At 38.4% G+C, this 20,968-nt stretch overlaps 1 protein-coding gene across 1 annotated transcript in view; it reads right to left on the bottom strand.

The window, feature by feature from the left end:
* Positions 1-16,523: 16,523 nt before the first annotated feature.
* Positions 16,524-20,968, bottom strand: part of LOC112212417 (odorant receptor 85b-like) — a 7,059-nt gene continuing 2,614 nt past the window's right edge. The window contains exons 2-4 of the mRNA XM_033319544.1: positions 17,458-17,688; positions 17,256-17,369; positions 16,524-17,167 (exon numbers count right to left, since the gene is read on the bottom strand). Of these exons, the coding sequence (XP_033175435.1) occupies positions 16,991-17,167; positions 17,256-17,369; positions 17,458-17,688 (522 nt within the window). The 3' untranslated portion in view covers positions 16,524-16,990. The remainder of the gene's footprint in view (positions 17,168-17,255; positions 17,370-17,457; positions 17,689-20,968) is intronic.

The raw sequence follows: 20,968 nt of genomic DNA, 5'->3' as shown, positions 1-20,968 counted from the left end.
GCCTTCCATGACCTTGCAATGGTCAATGACCTCTTTCGGTCTAATGAATCTTTTGATCCAGTCTACGCTTTTCCAAAAGATGGTTCCTATGGCAAACGGACTGTAGTCCTTTGAATGAATTTGAGTAGGGAAAGTCTTGAGAATGTAGGCGTTGTCTAGAAGAAGATACTAGATCATGGTTTAACGTTTTGGAGTTAGCACGGGATACAGCTTTTACAATTACAAAAACGAAAAATGCACACATCTATCACATATATAACATCTAGGATGTTGCGAATTATCAACTAAAGAGCGACCGGTCAGATCCAACCGATCGGCCGATATCGCGAACCTTGAATGAATTAACGCTCAAGGTGGAGGAGGTTTAATATATCGAGTATTAGTGTAATTTGGCGCTTTATTTGCACTTGTTGTATACAAGCAAAGTTTGATGCCCTGAACACTACGGTTGTAAGAATCTTGTTATTTTGCCCGCACGGTACAACGCTCTGTTGATGACTGTCCTAGTATGTTGTTAATACTCAACCCCACCAGCCGTTGAGTTTCGTCCTTCCATCGTGCCTTCCCGGCCGGGGGGGTTCCCTGAGTTTTTCCCCTAACCTCTGAGTCATCAGGTTTGCAGCTCGGGGAGGATAGGTAATTCGGAATTTCTCAAAAAAAGGTCCGTTACCGGACGGGCCTTAAACATTGATTGTGTTTCTTGTATTCACTTACATTGAAACCTGCGCTCGCAAGAATATATGAAAATGGCAACAGCGTAACATGTATGCTACCGACGATGATGTGGTTATTAATGAATCGCCGAAATAAGGCGATTGTAATTAAGTGTCAAATGAAGCTTCGACTATTCTGATAATCATACAAATTAAAGTTCTCCTAGCTATAAACAAAATAAGAATTCCGTTGTAATTATATTTTAGGTAAGTCTTACTCAAGATATTAGTTATTAGAAAAAGATTGAGTCACATGTGGAAATGTACTGGAATCGGCGTGGCTGTTTGCTCCGAAAGCCAACTTCGGAATCGAGTAGAAAACGTGAGGCTCCCTTTTCTTTATCGTATAAAGAACAGGGCTCGCCTTTTCCTTCTTGTGACGTCAAATGTGAAGTCCTTCAATTTAATTGCTCTTTTCTCTCACTTATTATATAATTATATTTCTAGCAACAGCTCATAGATGGCGCGCGGTGTGCATGTTCACTGTTGCCATTTTCATATGTTCTTGCAAGTGCGTGTTCTAAGTTATATGGATAACCCTATATATATACCATTCTTACCTCCCGCGTGCAGTATAATGGATCGGTACGAGCAACTGGAATTTTTTAAAATGCCTAATAAGTTTTCATCTTCCCAATATTTGTAAAGTATAACATAACTACCCATATTCTGTTATCCTACCCATATATTGATAAATAATATTTTTCTTCTGGCAGTCGCTTCATAACTTTCAAATATTTGGTTCGCCACGCTACAACATTTAGCCTTTCAATTTAAACTTTTCCGGTGGGATCCTCCTCCGTTTATCCGCCCATCCGTGCAAGTAATCTGTACAAAGTAGACCTTTTTCAAGAAAAAATTATTTTATCACGAATTGCTGCTAACAGCTTCGGATCCGTCGGTACGATTTTTTTCTCTATATGAAATTCATAATAATTCTAACTCATCAGCGCAGTGAAACTTCTTATGCTCCCTTCTTAGATATTTTTTTCCTGCCGATGATAAAAGTTCATCTTCTCCAAAAGTTGAATCTTCCTTCCAATTGCTTGTAATTGATGCAACAAATGCGCTGGTATACTCCCCTAAACGCAAATGTACCTGTTGTATTTATTGTATATCATGAAACAGTTGCACCTTTCTCGTTTCTTCAGCACATTTTTTAATTACTCGTCGCCCAATGTTTCGAATCTCACTATGAGTCTATCTATGTTTTCGAGATTCCACAACGTTTTTATAATATGGATTAATATGGAATAATGTGGTAAATTAACAGTTAAGTTAAGTATAATAAAGTTAATAGTTTTCAGTGTCCACATATATTTTAACTACAATTGTATTATAGTTACTGAATTAGATTTTAAGATCTACATATGAGAAATGTATAAAAACAGGCACATTAAGAATAATGTGTTACATGAGCACCTTTGTATAAATAGGTTTTCATTTCTAATATACACAAGGTCCCGGTATAAAATTTAAATTTAATTTATCATATTAACTTAAGACATTTAAACATAGCACAAAATAACAGAATATGAAAGAAGTTATAACAAAAATACTATTTGACACACACTTTAACATTAAAAGAATTAAATTAATTAACTTAAAAGAATAAAAATGATGCAATTATAAACCTTTTGTATTAAAGGAAGGTTTTATGATGACCCTTGCACTTCGTACTCCATTATCTATACCGGGTACAATAAAAACGAGTTTCTCAGTGATAAGTCCATCGATATGTGTGTGGTGAGTGTGCGTATGTGTGTAGCTTATATATGTAGTATCGTAAAATTAATATTATAATGAAGATTTATTTACGATGAATGGATTTTACAGATATTGATTAATCACAATAACGTATTATGGTCTAGACAACGAAATAGTTAATTTGTAACTCTCGTCACAATGGATCCAACGCTCTCTCTCTCTTTCTCTCTCTTTCTCACGTACCACACTCTCACGACAACGTTGGCAACACTCTCACTTCTTGATTTGCACTCTCTGACTCCTCAAAATGGTACTGCCCGCCCTTCGCCCCCTCTGGTCCCGTCTATGATCGCGTATGCACCTTCCTTATGTATGTGACAAAAACGGACCGAAGGTGAATCGACGTTTCTGGAACTATACGCTGGTCGCTACATTCTATGCATTTCGCCAGTCCTATACGACGATCTGTCTGCGGCACTGCATTATACTATCCCGAGAAACTCGAACTTAAATATATGATGGACCAAGCTTAAATATATGATGGACCGAACTTAAATATATATGTCCCCCTTTTTTTTATATTACATATACAGGGTGGTTGGTAACTGGTGGTACAAGCGGGAAGGGGGTGATTTTAAGCGAAAAAAAGAAGTCGAAAATATAGAATAAAAATTTGTTTTTTTTAATTTTTCCATTAAGACAACGATCTACAGTGAGATCCGTTATAACGAGACGTGATAAAGTACACACGTACCGAGCGAAAATTCAAAGTCGATTTTCTCGAAAACAAAGCCTCAAACGAAAAATTTTTATTCTATATTTTCGATTTCTTTTTTCGCTTTCGCGTAGAATCACCTCCTTTTCGCTTGTACCACCAGTTATCAATCACCCTGTATATCAGTACAACTAGTATTATACGAAATTTATCGATATGGAAATTATACTAGGCGATACAGTAATTGTTTTATATATAATATTTATAAATAATGGTAATAATAAGATTCTATATTATTGTACATGCTAGGGTAACGGTGTTATTATTTTTATACTCGGTCAATTTCACGGGATTACCCGACAGTGCTGTTACATGTGTTCACGAGGTAGTGTCCAAGGAGGTTCATACAGTATTGCAGACACGTGATCTCACGAGACTCCAGTTCCTCGGAAAGATTGTTTCCCGGCTGTTATGTATTTTCATTAATTTCACTATACGTACTGACCTGATGAAGTTTGATGAGGGGTTTTCTTGGTATTGTTTCCTTTGATACATATGCTCACGAGATCGATTCGAAAATGCTCAGTACTTCGTTCGATACGATCTTAGCTGTTGGGGTCTCACTCACCGTATGTATGTTTTCACTGTCGGGCGCGTTACGTAGCGTCGCGTTGATGGAGTGTATTTGGTATTTTGGATCTTCCAATCCTTTTTCGAGCAGAGGGTCTCGTCGGCACTGTTAATAGCGCATTACTTCGGCGAAACCCCATTCGACGAGTCAACTCCTTATCTAACAAATGCCTCCATTTCTTCGGAGATAGTCATCATCCTCTTCTTCCCATTCTTCGATTCGCTCCACCTTTGTGCCTGTCTTATCTTCATCACTGCCCCGCAGAAACTACGGAACAGCCAAGTATGGTCGTCGGCCGACACCAGTGCGATTATGTTACTCAATGTGAGCGTATCACCAACGAAATTTTCCAGAGTAATACGCTGGTCTGCTCATCTTGAACACCTCAGTAAGACGTGCTCCGCATCATCTGGGCACGCTTCGCAATCCCAGCATTTGTCGACGGTTTCCTTATTTATTCTGACCCTATACGAGTTGAGGACACCATGCCCAGTCAACAGCTGCATGGTCCAAGCTTCTTTTCCTCTTCCTAAAGATGGCTGCATCCTCGATCAGCCTCCTTGTCCAATTGTTCGTGTTGGACCTGGTCCGCTCTCTTCTCCATTCGTCCACCGCTTCCTGATTTAGGAGTACTTCTGAATTTAACCCCGTAGATTCTTCCTCGCCACCGCGTCCTAATATGAATTGGCATAGTCCCCGTCAACATGCACAACGCCGCATGCGAAACCGTCCTGTAGGCCGTAGAGGTACTTATCAAGGCACTTCTCTGTGCCCTGCAGAGTTCGCCTACTGTCTTAATCCTGCTAAGTGCATCCACCCAGACCGGGGAAGCATATAGCACGACCGACTCCCACATCTGATAGTATAACTTTCTACAGGCGTCGGAGGGGTTTACATTCGGCAGGAGCCCTCTGATAGCTCCTACAATCGCATCCGCTCTATTAGAAACCGCTTCAAAATGATCACAATATTTCCTGTCAGAGTCCAACACCACGCCTAGGTATTTGCGTGTGTTAAGCGTCCCGTCAATGTTATGCTAAACTTCTTCGAAACTCTCATACTCGTCAACAATATAATCTTCAATATAACAATATAATATATAAACAATATAATCTCTTAAAAATATTTCTCCTTTGCTATCTGGAGACCCGAATTTTCGCACCAATTTAATATCGTCTTCATGTGAAGATTCAAATTGACCTCCACACTTTCCTTCTTTTTCAGACCCATCAAGATAGCAAAGGCGTCCACAAATGCAATAGCTCTTAGATTAACGCGGTTGTCAAATCTGGCCAACAGGCCATCGTAAACTAGATTCCACAAAAGCGAGCCTACCACAGAGCCTTGTGGAACACCCGCAAAAATTTGTTTCACGATAAGACCACTCGGGTTGTTTAGAACTACAAATTGGTTCTTGAGGTAGTTTGCGAGAACTCTCGTCAGATTATAGGGGAGACTCCTACGCTTCGCCTTTTTTAGGATTATCTCCCACCGCAGAAAATTGAACGCGTTTTTAGCATCGATGCACATCATGACGCAGACAATGCCCTTCATTCTGCAAAAGTCAGCGAACTTGCAGACCTGCGTGATGGCATCGATAGTACTCTTGCCCTTGCAAAACCCAAATTGATTTCGGTGGAACGGGTTCATTCCCAGTTTCTCCTCAATGGCCGACTTGAATGTGTATTCCCACACTTTGCTCGTCGCCGGTAGGATACATATTGGTCGATACGACGAAGCCAACCTGGGATCCTGTCCCGGTTTATTGAGCAAGATCAACCGAGCCCTTTTTCCACTTAGCTGGAACTCTACCAGCCTCGTAAATAGAGTTCATCATATCGAGTAGGTCGTGTACGCGATGATCGAATATCCACTTAATGATCGTTCCCGGCACCCTGTCGATCCCAACGGCCTTGTTCACATTCAGTCGGCCAACCGCTGCTCTCAGCTCGTCCATTTGGGCCACACCAGCTCTGTGGGTCCAGTCGCTATTTTCCTCTATTACGTCTTCGTTAGCAACGCCCGTATCGTCGATTTTGCCGAAGAGTTTGCCGACAATGTTCTCAGCCCGCTCCCTCCCCAGGCTCACATTCTGCTTGCTCCTTCTGAGCCAGGCAATGACTTTTATACGGAAGGCCCCATGGATCATGGTCGAGGGTGGCTGTGAACTCCTTCCAGGCCAGCCTCTTGCTCGAATAGATAGCTGACCTGAGCTCTTTCTTATTCTTTCTATAACCGGCATCAAGCTGGGCGGCGCCCTCCTTATTTTGCCGCCTCGATATCTGTGCTAATTTCCTCTTCTTAAGGGTCTCCCCCCGGAGCCGCGCTGTTCATCAATAGTTTAGGTTTCTACTCCCCTTAGGGGAAAATACTTTCTTGAGTGAAGCCTCACAAGATTCTTCAATGATCCGCTGTAGATAATCCTCTTGCTTTATCGTCTCCTTCGGCTGATCTTCCAATAATTTATTTTTCTTGTCGTCGAAACCACTTAAAAACTTCTCGGGTATAACGTCCTTCGTCGAATATTTAAAACATCTCTTCCTTTTATAACTAGCACTTCCTCTGAACTCGTATAAAACGTACCTGTGATCCGGAGCACTGTATTCTCCAAAGACTCTAAAACGCTTATGCTTCACAAGGAGCTTACTGCTCGCGCTCATTATATCCAGGAAACTCCTCTTCGAGCCTCTCTGAAATGTGAAGCCATCCTGGATCCCAATAGGAGCAAGGCGGTTCCTGTTCAGAACCTTCGTCAGCATCTTTCCCCTTCTGTCAGTCTTGGGGCCACCCCATGCTTTGGATTTCGCATTGAAATCACCGGAAACGATCACTTCATTACAGCCTCCTCGTAGCTGTCCCGATGGATATGTCGAGCCTCTCAATGTACTGATCATAATTGATTATACTAATGTTGGGCGAGCAGTAACGGCTCACGCAGTATACTTCCCCTATCTTGATCCCGACATACCCCTCCTCTTCGATCAGCGTATCTTCGCTGGAGTGGAGGCCAATCTGGTTACCCAGATAGATGCATCCTCCCTCGTATCGTTGTACCAAAAGGGGAGCTGTCTATTCGGTTCAGATGTGATGACTACATCGACGCGCCGCACCCAGGCCAGCTGCTGCATCAGGCCCTGGGGAAGCCTGCTCCTATTTAAATTTATCTGCACCACCTTCAGGGTGCTCTCCCTCTAACTGCCTCTTTCTGTACTATCTTCCTGAGCGTAGGGAACGCTAGAGACCCCATGACATGATTAGTCCGAAACTCGAACTCCCTACTGCACAGTGTGCACTTCGGATCGTTTCCGCAATTTGATATTGTGTGCCCTATTACGCCACATTTCCGGCAGCGCTCCTTACCAGGACTGTACGAACACCTGTTCGCCATAGCCCCATCTCATGGCACCTATAGCATCTGATTATTTTAGGCAAAACCCGCATAGTGGCGACATTAAGGCCTCTTCTTAGTTTTACTGTCCTTTCCTTGCCCGCGATATACGTAGCTGGTATAACGGCAATCGCAGGCTGCGTGCCCCAGGCTGCTGCTTTTAACGACTTTACCTCCACCGCGCTGGTATCGTTTATTCCCAGCCCTCTTGCTATATCCTGCATGAGATTCTTTTTACTTTCTAGCGGGAGGGAGGAAACACAGACCCTACTCTCATGGCTTCTTTGATCTTAAGGGCAACATCGTCCTCTTTGACCCCCGCCTTCAATTCCAGGAGTATATCGCCGCCCCTTGTACGCCTGACACCCGTGCTTTCACTCAATGCCTCTTTGGCCCCCATAAGCTCCCTACACTTTTGAATCCAATCCTCATTCTTCCGGACTTTCACCAAGAGGGTCTCAGGACAAGAGGGCCTCCTTTTATCTCTCCTGTTCATCTGGACAGCGCACTCCCCTCCAAAATCGCATGTATCTCTAGTCACTTGGTCGGCTTAGTTTCTTCTCCTCTCACTGCATATCTCCGCGTACGAAGTATCACCCCTCTTTGACCTTTTCATGTCGTCCACCTTTCTGTCTTCTGATGGCGACACAATTTTTCTCTTACTACTGTATTTCACAACCTTCCTAGTACTCACTCTCCCATCTTCGACCTGGACCAAAGGGTGGGGATGGGGGGGGAGGTTTGTGTTGAAGCGTTTACCTCGGCGGGCCTATCCACACGCCTCCTACATCTACGACCCTTCTTAGTCAATATTACGTTTAATTTATCCCACACACAGTCCATTTTCGTATCGGCCGATGCTGCTATTTAAATACGAGAATCCTATTACTATGTCAAAGCATGTCATTAGAACGAATAGTGGAGGTTATAGGAATGACAGATGTGGTGATTGGGTAGAGCATGCTGAGTAATCTTCTTGTCTCCGCTTGTCATCTATCCAGCACTCCACCGTCTACATATAACAATTTTCATGTATCATATTATTTTCATTTCGCAATGAAGCTGTTTTATATTAATCTGCTAATTTTCTAATTGTAATTTCTTTTAGCGTTCTTTGTCCTTTACTTCCTAAGGTAGTGTCTTTCCTACTCCTAGATCGCTCAAAGTTTTGCATAATCCTTTGCCAATATGATTCACCCACCCTTATTTTTTGATGATTACAACTTTTTGCATACACTTCTAAGACATTACGACGCTGAAATGTTTCATTATCGTCATGAGAAATGAAAGGTTTGATTTGAACTCCATGTTCTTCGTATCTATTCCATGCTTGTGTTGTTACGAATATTTCTGTAGCATTGAATGAAGCAGTACGATTTCGGATGCTATTGTGCCGAATGAATAATCGACCAGATATCGTCAATTCCTTGTCGCCTGTGTCGCGATCGTCAATGAGAATCTGCCGATTCATTTTCTCGATATTGACAATGTGAATGAACATGCATTTGACGTTCGATCGTGTGTGTCTACGAAATGATCTTTACTGCACTGTGTTTGGAAAAGTTTGAAAAAGGAAACGTTCCACCTCTCAAAACAAATAGAATTTGACTTCCAATTGTTCAACGATATTACAATGTTCTAAATTGAGCAAGAATATGAAGAAGGCAAAAGAGGACCCTGAAGAGAAACAAACCAGATTCACTGGAGGATCGTGCTCCCTGCAATGTGATCGGTAGAGGTGTCTTTCCGCTTATGTCGTGACTTCGTCGCGCCGACGCGATCCCAGCTTGTTTATTGGTTGGGTTGGAATTTATAGAATTATTGATTTTAAATCATTTGGTAGCGATGAAAATAAGCACTGCTACCGTTGGAATATCGCAAACAATTCCAAGGGCAAACAACATGAAAATCAATGTACATGCCGTATAATGTGAGCAATTCCAGAAGTACGAAACAGTTCTTCTGGTATGTCTACAACATTTAGTCACGGCCGGTTCGTTTCCTTATCGAGTCCAGGTGTCGTGATATGGCGATCGAAACCTTCACTTCGTATTATTCAGCCAGTATTGGTTTCATCTCGTGCCACGATTTAACGGATAACAAACAGTTTTCATTTTTTCACCCATAACTTCGTCATCTATTGTCTCTTTATTGTTAAATATCGCCTATATCGTTATTTATTATATAAACATTATTACATGATATTATCACATAAACGTTAATTATTTTGTGTTCGTGAGTGTAATAAACGGTTAACATCTCACCAAGCTTGAGTTGAAATTCTCTGTACTTGTACAGACCGTCCTTGCACTTGTTAAATCAGAACCTAACTTTGTATAGTCCATAAACTAAACAAAGTCGTTGCAACCAGAGGTAACGATGTACCTTGCCTGAACTACTTACAGCGAGCATCCAATATTTATTATTTTTTATTACTTTGTTATTTACTTTATTATTCTTTAATACAAGAAGTTTTTAATTGAAGATACAAACCTGTAGCGGTACTCGACAGTAAACTTTCCAACAGTTTCTTTGCCGTTACCCGCTACATTAGTTTGGAAGTTTTGCTTTTGTCCCAAACATAAGCAACCGCTGTGTAGCGATCAGATCGCGAACTACTCTAAATAACCGAATCTCGTCAAGTATTTAGAGAGGAGGGACTTTCTGGTACCTAAATAATTCTTGTTACATCCCCCTAGGTATGACCTTCCTATGGAGTCCTATGCAAGTATAGCTGCAGGTAGCTCCCATCCTCCGACGTGCCCTCCTTTCCCCTCTCCCTGGAACCGATAGAAAAGTCACGATGGAATTATCCTATGCCATACGCGAAATAAACTCACTCGCGGATCTTCAAGTGCTTCTAAATATGACTAATGCACCTATACGCGAGATGCACAAGTGCTCGACAAATTCCTGGCCTTCTGGATCGTACCGCAGCAATTTAATGCTCTATACTGTTTCCAAAAATTCTGCCTTGGAACGCTTGTTTTATCCATACGAAACGAAACGGGTTACTGTTTGTGATTGCAAATTCAGATAATCTTAACAATAGTATCCTGTAGGGGCATGGGTTGTTTATTTCGTTAGTTGGTTTAGTGAATGTAAACTAAACATTAATCCAGATAAGAGTGAGACCATTCTTTTGCATAGTCAATTCCTACGTAACCCTCTCCAGGTTCGGTTACACATCACTATGCCTTAGTCGGGTAACGTTAAGTATCTGGGGATCGTTTTACTTGATCTGAGGAGGATAATATTATTTAACGTGTTGGTTGGTTTATTACAGAGTGATAAAATTGTAATAGCTGATTATGTTTGTAGTATCTAAATAGTCTAGAGTAAGGATAAGAAAGGATGTTCTATTTGTACTGAAGTTTAGTTTTATTTTAACAAGCAATACCCAATGCAAAAACTGGTTACAATATCTTCGTACGTCTTATTCTAACACTCGGCTCACAACTTCTGTCTTCCCAGGTCAAAAAAAAAAAAATGCTGACCCTCAGCCCTCGCACCCTTCTCCCACTCCTTTACTTATTTAGCTTTGACGTCACCAAGGCATACACTCTTACTTACACACACACTCTCTCTCTCTCTCTCTCTCTTTCTCTCTTCCCCGGCACTCTTATGATTCTTAGCTTATACCTTAAATTTACAACTTATACCATCCCGAGAAAACTGGAACTTAAATATGTGATAGACGAAGCGTATACCCCCCTTTTTTGATATTACATGTTAAAATCACTTTAAGTACAAGTACAGAGATAGTGTATGCCGGTCGTAATCATCGCTCGCTCAATGCTACTGTTCAAATCTACGCTCGATATTCAACTGTCTGACTCGCTATAATAATTGTCCTAGAGAGCTCGTTCGCGTATTTGTATCGACCGGTGTTATTATAAAAAATTCAAATGTAACTCCGGTTGACGATTAAAAATAACAGTGATAATATTTTGTCCGGAGTTCGTTTGCCTTTGAACCTAACAAACCAAAACAACGTTGGTATTCCAAGACACAATAATATGAGGCTCTCCGAATTCAAATCTTCTGCTGACTCATGTGTCGTGACAAATCGACTATAATGGGCGGATGCTGCCTCAAATCGTCTCGTCAAAGGTATTGAGTGCCTGCGCCACCACGTTTCTTGCTGTAAATATTCGATTGAATACTTATAAAATATGCATACTACTCGTGCTGACATACGGTGTCTTGATGTGGTAGGGCATTGTCTCTACGTACATCCGAATGGGACACCAAATTTTTCGAGGCTAATTCCTTAAAATCATTTGAACTAAACTCGATTCCCAAATAGGATCTACATCACACCGCTGCCATCCGGCTCGTGGACATTTTCGTTCTATAGCATGTTGACAGATATGAGGTGTAAGTGTTGTCCGTGATTTGTATCTGCTGGTTGTAGATGTCGCTGCTGGGGTACTACTGATTTTCTTCCATTTTTTATGCGTAGAAGAAAAATCGGACTCCGGTCGCCGGGTCCTGAACGTTCGTAACCTAAGGCGCTAACCACTGCGCTGCCGTCGTCCAACGCTAGTTACTGTCGAGTGGTGGTATTTGCTGTCGAGTGTCGCGACAGATGTTAATTGATGTAGGTTTGGGGTTGATAATTAATCGATTCACACAGATTCGAGTTTTCTCTCTATATTTCTCTGCCTCGTACAACACGTCTTGACACACAGGATACACTCGGTCAATTAACACGTGGTCGACTTCTAAGACAAAAGAGCGTCGTTAGAAGTCGTACCAACTTAGCTTGTAGTAACTAGCGATCATGCCAACCTAACATTTCTCAACAGAGTGTTTATACAGTTGGCCTGATACATTGTTAGATCAATCTACTGACATGGTGAATTTGCCAAACTAAATTTATAACATATCAGGTATATAAAAGTGCAAATATAAAAATATATACAAATTATATACCATTATTTTAAAGAAAAACAAGAGAACTTTTATCGAGACGGAATAATGGCCCTACCAGTAAAATGGGAAGAAGTTGTACAACGAGAGGGGGATTTGTTAGGTAGATGATACATTTACACTGTACATGTGAATGTGTGTGTAAGCGTTAGAGAGCGCCTAGGCCTTAGTGGAGACAAAAGACTGTTGCCAGATGTTAGAAGAATCTGGAAGAGTCGGTTGAGAACAAGCGTGCGTGCAAGAAGGTTGTCGAGGTCTTCAAAGTATAAGATATATGTATAGCTGTTGTGTGTGGAATAAAGTAAACTATTTGTATTTCCGAATCCTTTCTTTACCTTAACAGGATTACATTTTTTCATGAAACTGAAAGGTATGTAAACAATCTTAATCTAATATAATAGTATCCTAGTATTAAATCAAAAATATGTAGCGGCACATGAGTCATAGGACGATCCGAATCGAGACTGGCTCATGTTGTTTTGCCTCGAGTTCTATCATTGTGTAATACGATTTTCTATAACTGTTACACTATTTTTCTTGGAGCGAATAGAAATGTCCTGCTTAAATTCGTCCATTTTATACAAAATGGAATGTAATTATGGCAATGTTAAACCAATAACTCATTAATAATCTATTCGGCAAATAGTCATATCACTTGTTGACAATTTCCGTGAATACAAAACATCACAGTATGGAAGTGTATTAATCACAAATGACGACAACAAACGACAAACTGCAAACATAACTCTGTATGTTTTCGTCGGATGTTATCTAAAAGAAGAGAAAAAACTGCAATACTTCTATCATACGTGTAACAGAAAACCATCTCCCTGGGAGAGTGTTTTAAAATACGTCACATATGGATAATTAATCAGTATAATTAAACAATTACAGCTTAATTCTTTCTCTATTATAGTATCGTGAAAAAAGGCCTAATTAGAGATCGATCGAATCATAAAAACAGTGTCGTCTGCCCTTCAATTGTTAGTATTAAAGAAAGCCTATGTGACTAGGGTCGCCTAGTTCATGCGGAGCATGGGCGTGGTGAGATTAAAAAAAAAAGAAAAGAACGCTAGAGGAGAAGGACGATTTTGGGTTCAAAGAGCGTTGACCGAGAGGCCAGAGTGTGCGAATCGAGAAGAGAGTGTGAATCGAGAAGAGAGTGTGAATAGAGAAGAGAGTGTGAATCGAGAAGAGTGTGAATCGAGAAGAGAGTGTGAATCGAGAGTCAGAATTAGTCGAGAAGTCGAGGAGTAGAGTTGTTAGCGTTGTTGAGTTGCGAGAGTTGTTTGAGATAAAGTACGATTTTTGTATTTAGTTCCAGTTAAACAACCATCGTTTTCTGTCTAATTAATATCTGTACAGTCAATTTATTGTAAATGAATTGTAAATAGTCCGGAAAAATTTATACCTAAGTTTCCCCGATACTACACTATTACGCATCAAATGCATGTAACGCATTTTAAAAGCCACTTGCATTAGTTATTTATTATTCTTTATTGTTATATATATGAAAATATATATCATAATGTGTTAATATGTTCTCATATCAAGTATTATTGTTAGTGCAACGCTTTTTACATACAGTGGCTTATGAAAGTATTCGAACGTGTATATATGCAAACTTGAATGGCCGAAATAATGTACATTAAAGTAATTTGCTTAGACCAGCAGATGTCAATAGGAAGATGGGAGTCTTAAGATTGTGTCAGTAAAATTTGAAAAGAATTCAACAACGTAGGTAGGAGTTATGATACATTTATCAGAAACACCCATTGTAAGTGACTCACAAAAGTATTTGAACGCTATATACACTATTAAATTATTTAATATTAATATTATTGTTGGATCATCTTTAGCAGCAATAATGGGTCTCAATCGATGTTCCATACTGTAAACCAATGATTTTGTAAAATTACACCAAACGGAATTCTATATTTCTATATTTACATTCTATATGTATTTATATATTCTATATATCTATATTTATATATTATATATATTCTATATTCTATATTTCTATATATTTGCGGTGGAGTAATTAAGATGTGTGGTGTGTTATATACGATCCATTCTTTCACAATTCTAACAGTATGCTTAGGCATTATCTTGTTGGAAGTGGAAATCTTCCAATAATCCTAATTTACGGGCACTTTCTTTAAGGTTATTTTTTAAAATATTTAAATACTTATATTTATCAAGTATTCCGTCAATAAATATCAAATTGCCGGTGCCACTGGCAGCCACGCACCACCACACCATGATCGATCCACCACCGTGTTTCACTATTTGATGTAAATGTCGAATTTCCAATTCCGTATTTCGTTTTCTACGCACATAATTTTGACCATCTAAGCCAAAAATGTTAAACTTTGACTCATCTGAAAAGATGACTCTGTCTCAAAAAGAATTATCTTTATTAACATAGGTTCTTGCAAAAGTCAATCTTTTCTTGTGATTTACCGCATTAATATATGACTTCTTTCGCAGCACTCTGCCATGAATATCATTGTTTCGTAAGATTCATCGACAATTCCGGGTGAAGTTCTTTATGAAACATATCAGCTACCATACTTGCGAGTTGAGGAGCGGATGTAGTAAGATTTTTTTTTAATCCGCGAGTAACTTTCTCCTCTCTTCTAGTCAATTTCGTTGGTCCACCTGATCGATCTTTGTTTGTAAGTATTCCCTCGTTCTTTGACTCTTTTATGATATAGCGTATTATGGACTTACTTCTGTTCACAATTCCGGCAATCTCGTTATATGATTTGTCGTCCTCGTGTAATCGGAATATTATTTCTTTTTCATACTTTTGTTCCAGACCTTTTGGTATTCATTTTAAATACTGTTGTGCACACTTTTACGTTATTGTTACTGAAACGATATCCTAACATCAAGTGAACGTACCAATATTTTCATTTAGCAATGATGTTTACATTCGGTGCAAAGGAAGATGAAAAACTCTCAACAGTGCTACAGCGTTCGAATACTTTTGTGATACACTTATCATGAATGTTTCTAATAAATGTATTATAACTCCTGTCTATATTACTGAATCGTTTTCAAATTTTACTGATGTAATCTCGAGACTTTTCCGTCGCTATAGATACCAAATTGTTTTAACAAATTAGCTTAGCACACCTCATTTTATTAACTTAAATTTGTAAATTTAAGAGTTCGAATACTTTCGTGAGCCACTGTAAGTGCCAAGGAAAACGGTGACCTAGCGACAAGTTGTGTGCGAAGCGCTAACGTCAGGATCTATTATTATTATACATTAACTACGTTATACAATATATATTACATTCTCTGATGTTATAATGTGTAATATTATGCACAAGTCATCGAAATGTACCTACAGTTAAAGGGTAACATGAAATTTCAAATTTCATCAAGTTTAACGAAAATTATATATGAATAATCTTTCGACACGTATCTCTTTTATAAAAATTAAAATCAGTGTGAAAGGGATGCAAAGATCTTAATGACGGGACACAAAAACTTTGTCTTGTAATATCCAGAAAACTGTTAGTTTTAATAATCTGTTCTAAATGTAGCAATTTTGAAAGAAAAAGTTAAACCACATAAATAACGTTTTAAAAGTGTTCATATAAAAAAGAAGCGGCCCTTTAGGCAGCAAAGTACCGGCTCTATAACTCGAGAGCGGTTCTCTATCTAGGAAATCGGTGTATTTTCCATCCCTAGCCGATTATACTATCTTCAAGTAAGGAAACTTGCTGCGAACGTGATAACATATCTAATAATCATAATAATAATATCTAATAAGAAAGGAGATAAGTTAATGTCATTAAATAAGTAAATATACTCCAAGGAAGGTGGTATTATATCGTGCTTGGTCTGTCTTTTAATCAGAAAACCTCTCATCAACAGTGGTGAGAGGTTAATACGACAAAAATGAATAATAAAAAAGTTTCACCGTTGCATTTCTATTGTCTCACTCACTGATATGTTTCAATCAAAACTTTGGATTTCTTCCTCTTTCACTTGCACTACATTTTTCTACATTCGACCAAGTGGCGTATTATAATGGCATGTAATTAGACTGAACCACGGTCGTATATTTAGATTTGACAACACTCGTGAAAGGCTATTTACCGCATAATATAGTGTCATAAGCTGTGCTTTATTGAAAACAATCTACATTTCGTTGTACGCTACGGTCATATATCACGTATATCCGACCGTCTTATATACGCAGTTAACACAACGATTAGAACGCCTTACTGTACAGCGGACAAATTGAAAAACTTGTGCCATTGAGTAAGACGTAATCTGTATCGTATTTCAGTATAGACCACACGCGATGAATAATACTGTCAATAATGACCAATGTAATGTATGTATCGTTTTAGAATTAATTTATTTGGTTACATTTTAGCCATGAAAAGTGGTAATGCTTCACATACACGCAGTTATTCGCGAATAATTTGAGAATACACTGTAAACGTATATCACGATTCGCTTTAAATAAAGCAGCTTGTACAAGCTTTATTATTTGGGATATCTTTCTTTTGTGCACTTATTTTGTGAAATATTAGGGAAATTAAATAACGATTCATTAAGTTCAAGTTCTTCTATTTACATATCTCTACAAAGAAAATCAAATGTATCAGTCTATTAATATGATAATTCTGTTAAAATTTTCCGTGCCCAAATAAAACCTATAAAACTTTGAAACGATTTTTCAACAAATCAGTACATTGCGTACAAAACAGACACGTACGAAGCAGATGCTTTTAACATCTAAAAATTTTAATTTACTATAATTACATAAAAGCAAAATGTCCGTTTACATAGAAACTACTTACAAAAATTAAAAAAATAATAATAATAAAATCGGAACATAGGTACATTCTTACTTTATATATATTCATTTCATATTATAAACTCAAGTGTCTTACATTCGCAAAAGCCTCGAGAGACAGGCAAAGAAACTTTCCCGCTGTTAATGTTAATTTTCCCTGTGATCGCAATATCATTAATAATATAACACGAGCATTTTGAGGTTTTAATTCGTACCAAAGAAAATTATATACAGATTTAGTAATATCTTCGCTCTGAAAAGAAGGTATATAAGTATTAGTAAACTATTATGTTGTATATAGTAGTTTATTTTGCTTTATTTCTTATATTTCCATTTCTTACCTTAGAAGTAAGATATTCGCCAGTATAACATAATATAAATGCTTCACAATTAACAGCAATGTAATACGGAAAGCATTTCATTATTATCACAGTCGCTTGATCCAGATGTGAAGACTATTATCAATGAAAGTCATTTGTTTTATATACACTCAGTTCAATTCTCTATCAATGTTATTGTTAATCATAAGTCAAATTCACTTACGACCACCAAAATGAAACTTATGAAACAGATTACTAACATATTCGATACAAATTGACATAACGATATGTAAGTGAAGATTTTCTCAATATTCTTTGAGAATTGTATGATTCGTTGATGTCTTCCAACGATGTCATCTATTATATATTTCTGCAATTTTTCTTTTTCACAATTATGAGAAATTTCCGTCAATTTGTAACAAAGTAAGTCAATCTGACTACCAACGTGTAATATCTGAAACGTAAAAAAGTCTTCAGCTGGTTATTGAAAAATACCGCATAAATATTAATAATATGACACCTGAAATATTTGAAGCATCTAATATTTTTAGTATAATAATGTACACAGCTAAAATTCAGACGGAAATGTCACGCAAACATGATCAGCAGATAAAATATGAAAAAAATGGTGCTGACTTTAATGAACGTCATCAACATATAAATGCTTGTATGTAATAACTATTGACATTCAATACACAAGTTGACCCACGCAACTTGTAAAGAGCACTTTGTATGAAAAAATGTATTTTAGAATAATTGTACAGTTTGGAAAGTCATATTATGTGGTGCATCTACCTTTTTATACGTGGAGATGTTTCGGAAATTTTAAGGTCAACTTCATTATTTCAAATGTTATGTTATATTTTTAATGCCAATGTATCGGAGGACGTTGAATTGTGATGTCACGTTTCGCGCTCCACCCGAATCGTAACGTGAGGCAGTAAAGGAACACGTCATAACTCACGAATAGCGCGGACCACAACTTCAGGCAAATGGAATTCAAAACAGGAAACTCAAGAGAAATAAATGATACGACTCGTACAAATACTTATTGAAATCTGACTTAAGAATATCGAAATCAAAACATGGAACGATGAGACATCCGCTGACACGCGTCGGCTTACGCGCGCCCTCCCCGCCACAATACGCCACATCAGCAGAAACAACTACCTGTCACGCGCCAAAGAATCAAACATCGGCATCAGCAAAAGGTAACATCAGGTCAAGGAAAGTACGACTCATTATTAGCGGAAATAAAAATTCTAAGAGGAATGCAATAGCAAAGTCTTCAGAAGGAAAAGGTTCAAAACAGTTCTGTGAAAACAACATCAGCGAAGAAAGGAAATCCTAACACTTCTTGGAAGGATATCAGCAAAAATGAAGATTGCAGCGTCTGCGGAAGTAATTACATGTCGAAACTCCGCATATTCATGGAATAACCCGTCACGTGACAATTATTCCATGATATCTTTTTGTATAAATAAGCGTAGCCACTTAGCGTTTCGCAGTTGTCAAGGAGTTCAAGTTATGAGTTCAAGTTATCAAGCACGGAGTTCGAGTTGTCGAGCAGTTAGCAGTTGAGTTCTTTTGAGTTGAGAGTTTTCAATTATCAGTCAGTCAGTTTAGTTCTTTGTATTCTTTGTGTTCTTTGTGTTCTTTGTATCAAGAAGTAAAACCTTGTTAATTGTTAATGAATTGTAGTCTCCAACCAATAATATTAATTCATTATAATATTCCAAGAGTGTGTTCGACTATTCACATAAACAAGGTGAGAATCTAAACACTGTAATATTCTTATTCAATTTCGGATCTGCACCATATGTACTACTCGAATAAGATATCAATTCAACAATCAAGAAGACATTGAAAAAGACTTTAATCCTTCCTGTGCTAATACTTCTGCACACAGCGAGTAAACCGAAACGTGGAGTCTACTTACCAGTTGCATCGATACGCTAGTCAACGCTACTCATACGGTTATGAATTAGAATATCAAGGACACAACAGTTTGGAAATTGAAGATAGTGTCGTGCTTTAGAAAGGTGTGACAAGTTTTGAATCCATTCAGTTGTCGCGAAAGTAATTAGAGCACAACCATCTGGAATATTTGGAAAAGCGCCGCGCTTCAGAAAGGCTCGGTTATGGGGTTGATTAGAATAGTATCCGACCACCATTAGACGCCCGGCAATAACAGCGAGAAATAATTTTCGATGAATTTGCCAATATATAGAATGTTCTACTTAATTTTAATCTTCAACTGATCAAGATAATGTAAGATAATGTATATAAACTGTATACATTACCATGTGGAACCTAGTGATAACTGCATAGTGTCTTAGTTGTTGAGTTATACGCAACAATATGTTTGGTAGTACATGTAAATAATACTAAGTAGCAATGTGGTCGAATTTACTTAGATAGGTACACGCTACGCTTAAAAAATCGAATAAAATAAACATTAAATCATGTTGGCATTATTAGCCGATTGATTTTCTTTAATTTATATTAAAAACGATTAGCATCAATGAGTTAATCTTGTATTGGGCTATGTACAAATGCGGTCAAATATGCCAAAGAGACGTATAACGCAAAGTAAGTTCAATTAAATTTTTCATGAATATCGTGGATACTAAGGCCGAGCGGCGATGACATATATAGCGAGAAGTTATTCAGAATGTTGATCTTGACAAGATAATTCAAGGTCATCAAAATCGCTGAGGTGTTCTCTGAACTAAGTGATCATTCATTAATAAAGTATTAATTGTTTGCCGAGTATGCCACACTACAATTACTTTTACTATTAACGCTCCATTGACATTGGTGGTCTAACTTCTTTAAGTCAGTGAGGATTTTGTAGTATCCAATTGTGCATGTTTCTCAACTTAATATCCTCGTAATTACTAAATATTGCTTCCTCGATAAGTAACATTTATGTAAAAAAAAAATCATTATTGTGTCATTGATCCAGAAAACACTAGGCGGATTCGTTCCGTGCAGCTCCTAATGAGGAACTAGGTGATATATTTCATTGTGCAGGACTCGAAGTACGCGTCTTTTACTGATGCTAGACTCTCATGAAATCTGATATTTTCTGTTACCGTTGCTAGAACCGCGATGGTATTTTCATCAAATGTGACAGTCTTGGATACGTTACGTTGGTAACATTAAAATTTTTAGTATCTCGAAGCGATTGAGAAAGTTCCTGGAATGTCCATCGAGATGGCTGATTTCGTTGAGGATACGTTTCGACATAGATGGCTCCAGCTGCTGTTGCATTTTCGCCGCACGGACCATAAACTGACAGCATATCTTTTTTCGCTATTAATAAATTTCATTGTTGCTTTTATCTTACTGATATTTGTATGTCGAGTCAAGGTCCGAATCTAGGCCCGAGTCGTCCTCGTGGCGGGAGCTTGGGACAGGTAAGGATTCCTCACAGCTATCCATGTTTTCTTTTTACACTGGAGTTATTTTTATTGACACACACGAAATTGTTAGAGAGTTGACACAAACTCACAATGATCACACACTCGCGACGCTAGTGACAATGGTCTTAGGTTCGATAACGAGTCCGCGGACAACGGGACAGTAGTCGTACGCACTCGCAAAAATCTAAGTCGAATTTTGTGTTGATATTCACTGACCGTAAGGCGCTAATCTTTTTTTGTCGACGAGATCGCAAGAGAGAATGACTTTCCGTCCCGGTGATACCCCAGAGGAAAACTATGACGGGT

The sequence above is a fragment of the Bombus impatiens genome, unplaced genomic scaffold (assembly GCF_000188095.3).
Source record: "Bombus impatiens unplaced genomic scaffold, BIMP_2.2 scf_0164, whole genome shotgun sequence".
In the NCBI taxonomy this organism is placed as follows: domain Eukaryota; kingdom Metazoa; phylum Arthropoda; class Insecta; order Hymenoptera; family Apidae; genus Bombus; species Bombus impatiens.
This window is presented reverse-complemented; position numbering and strand designations above follow the sequence as displayed.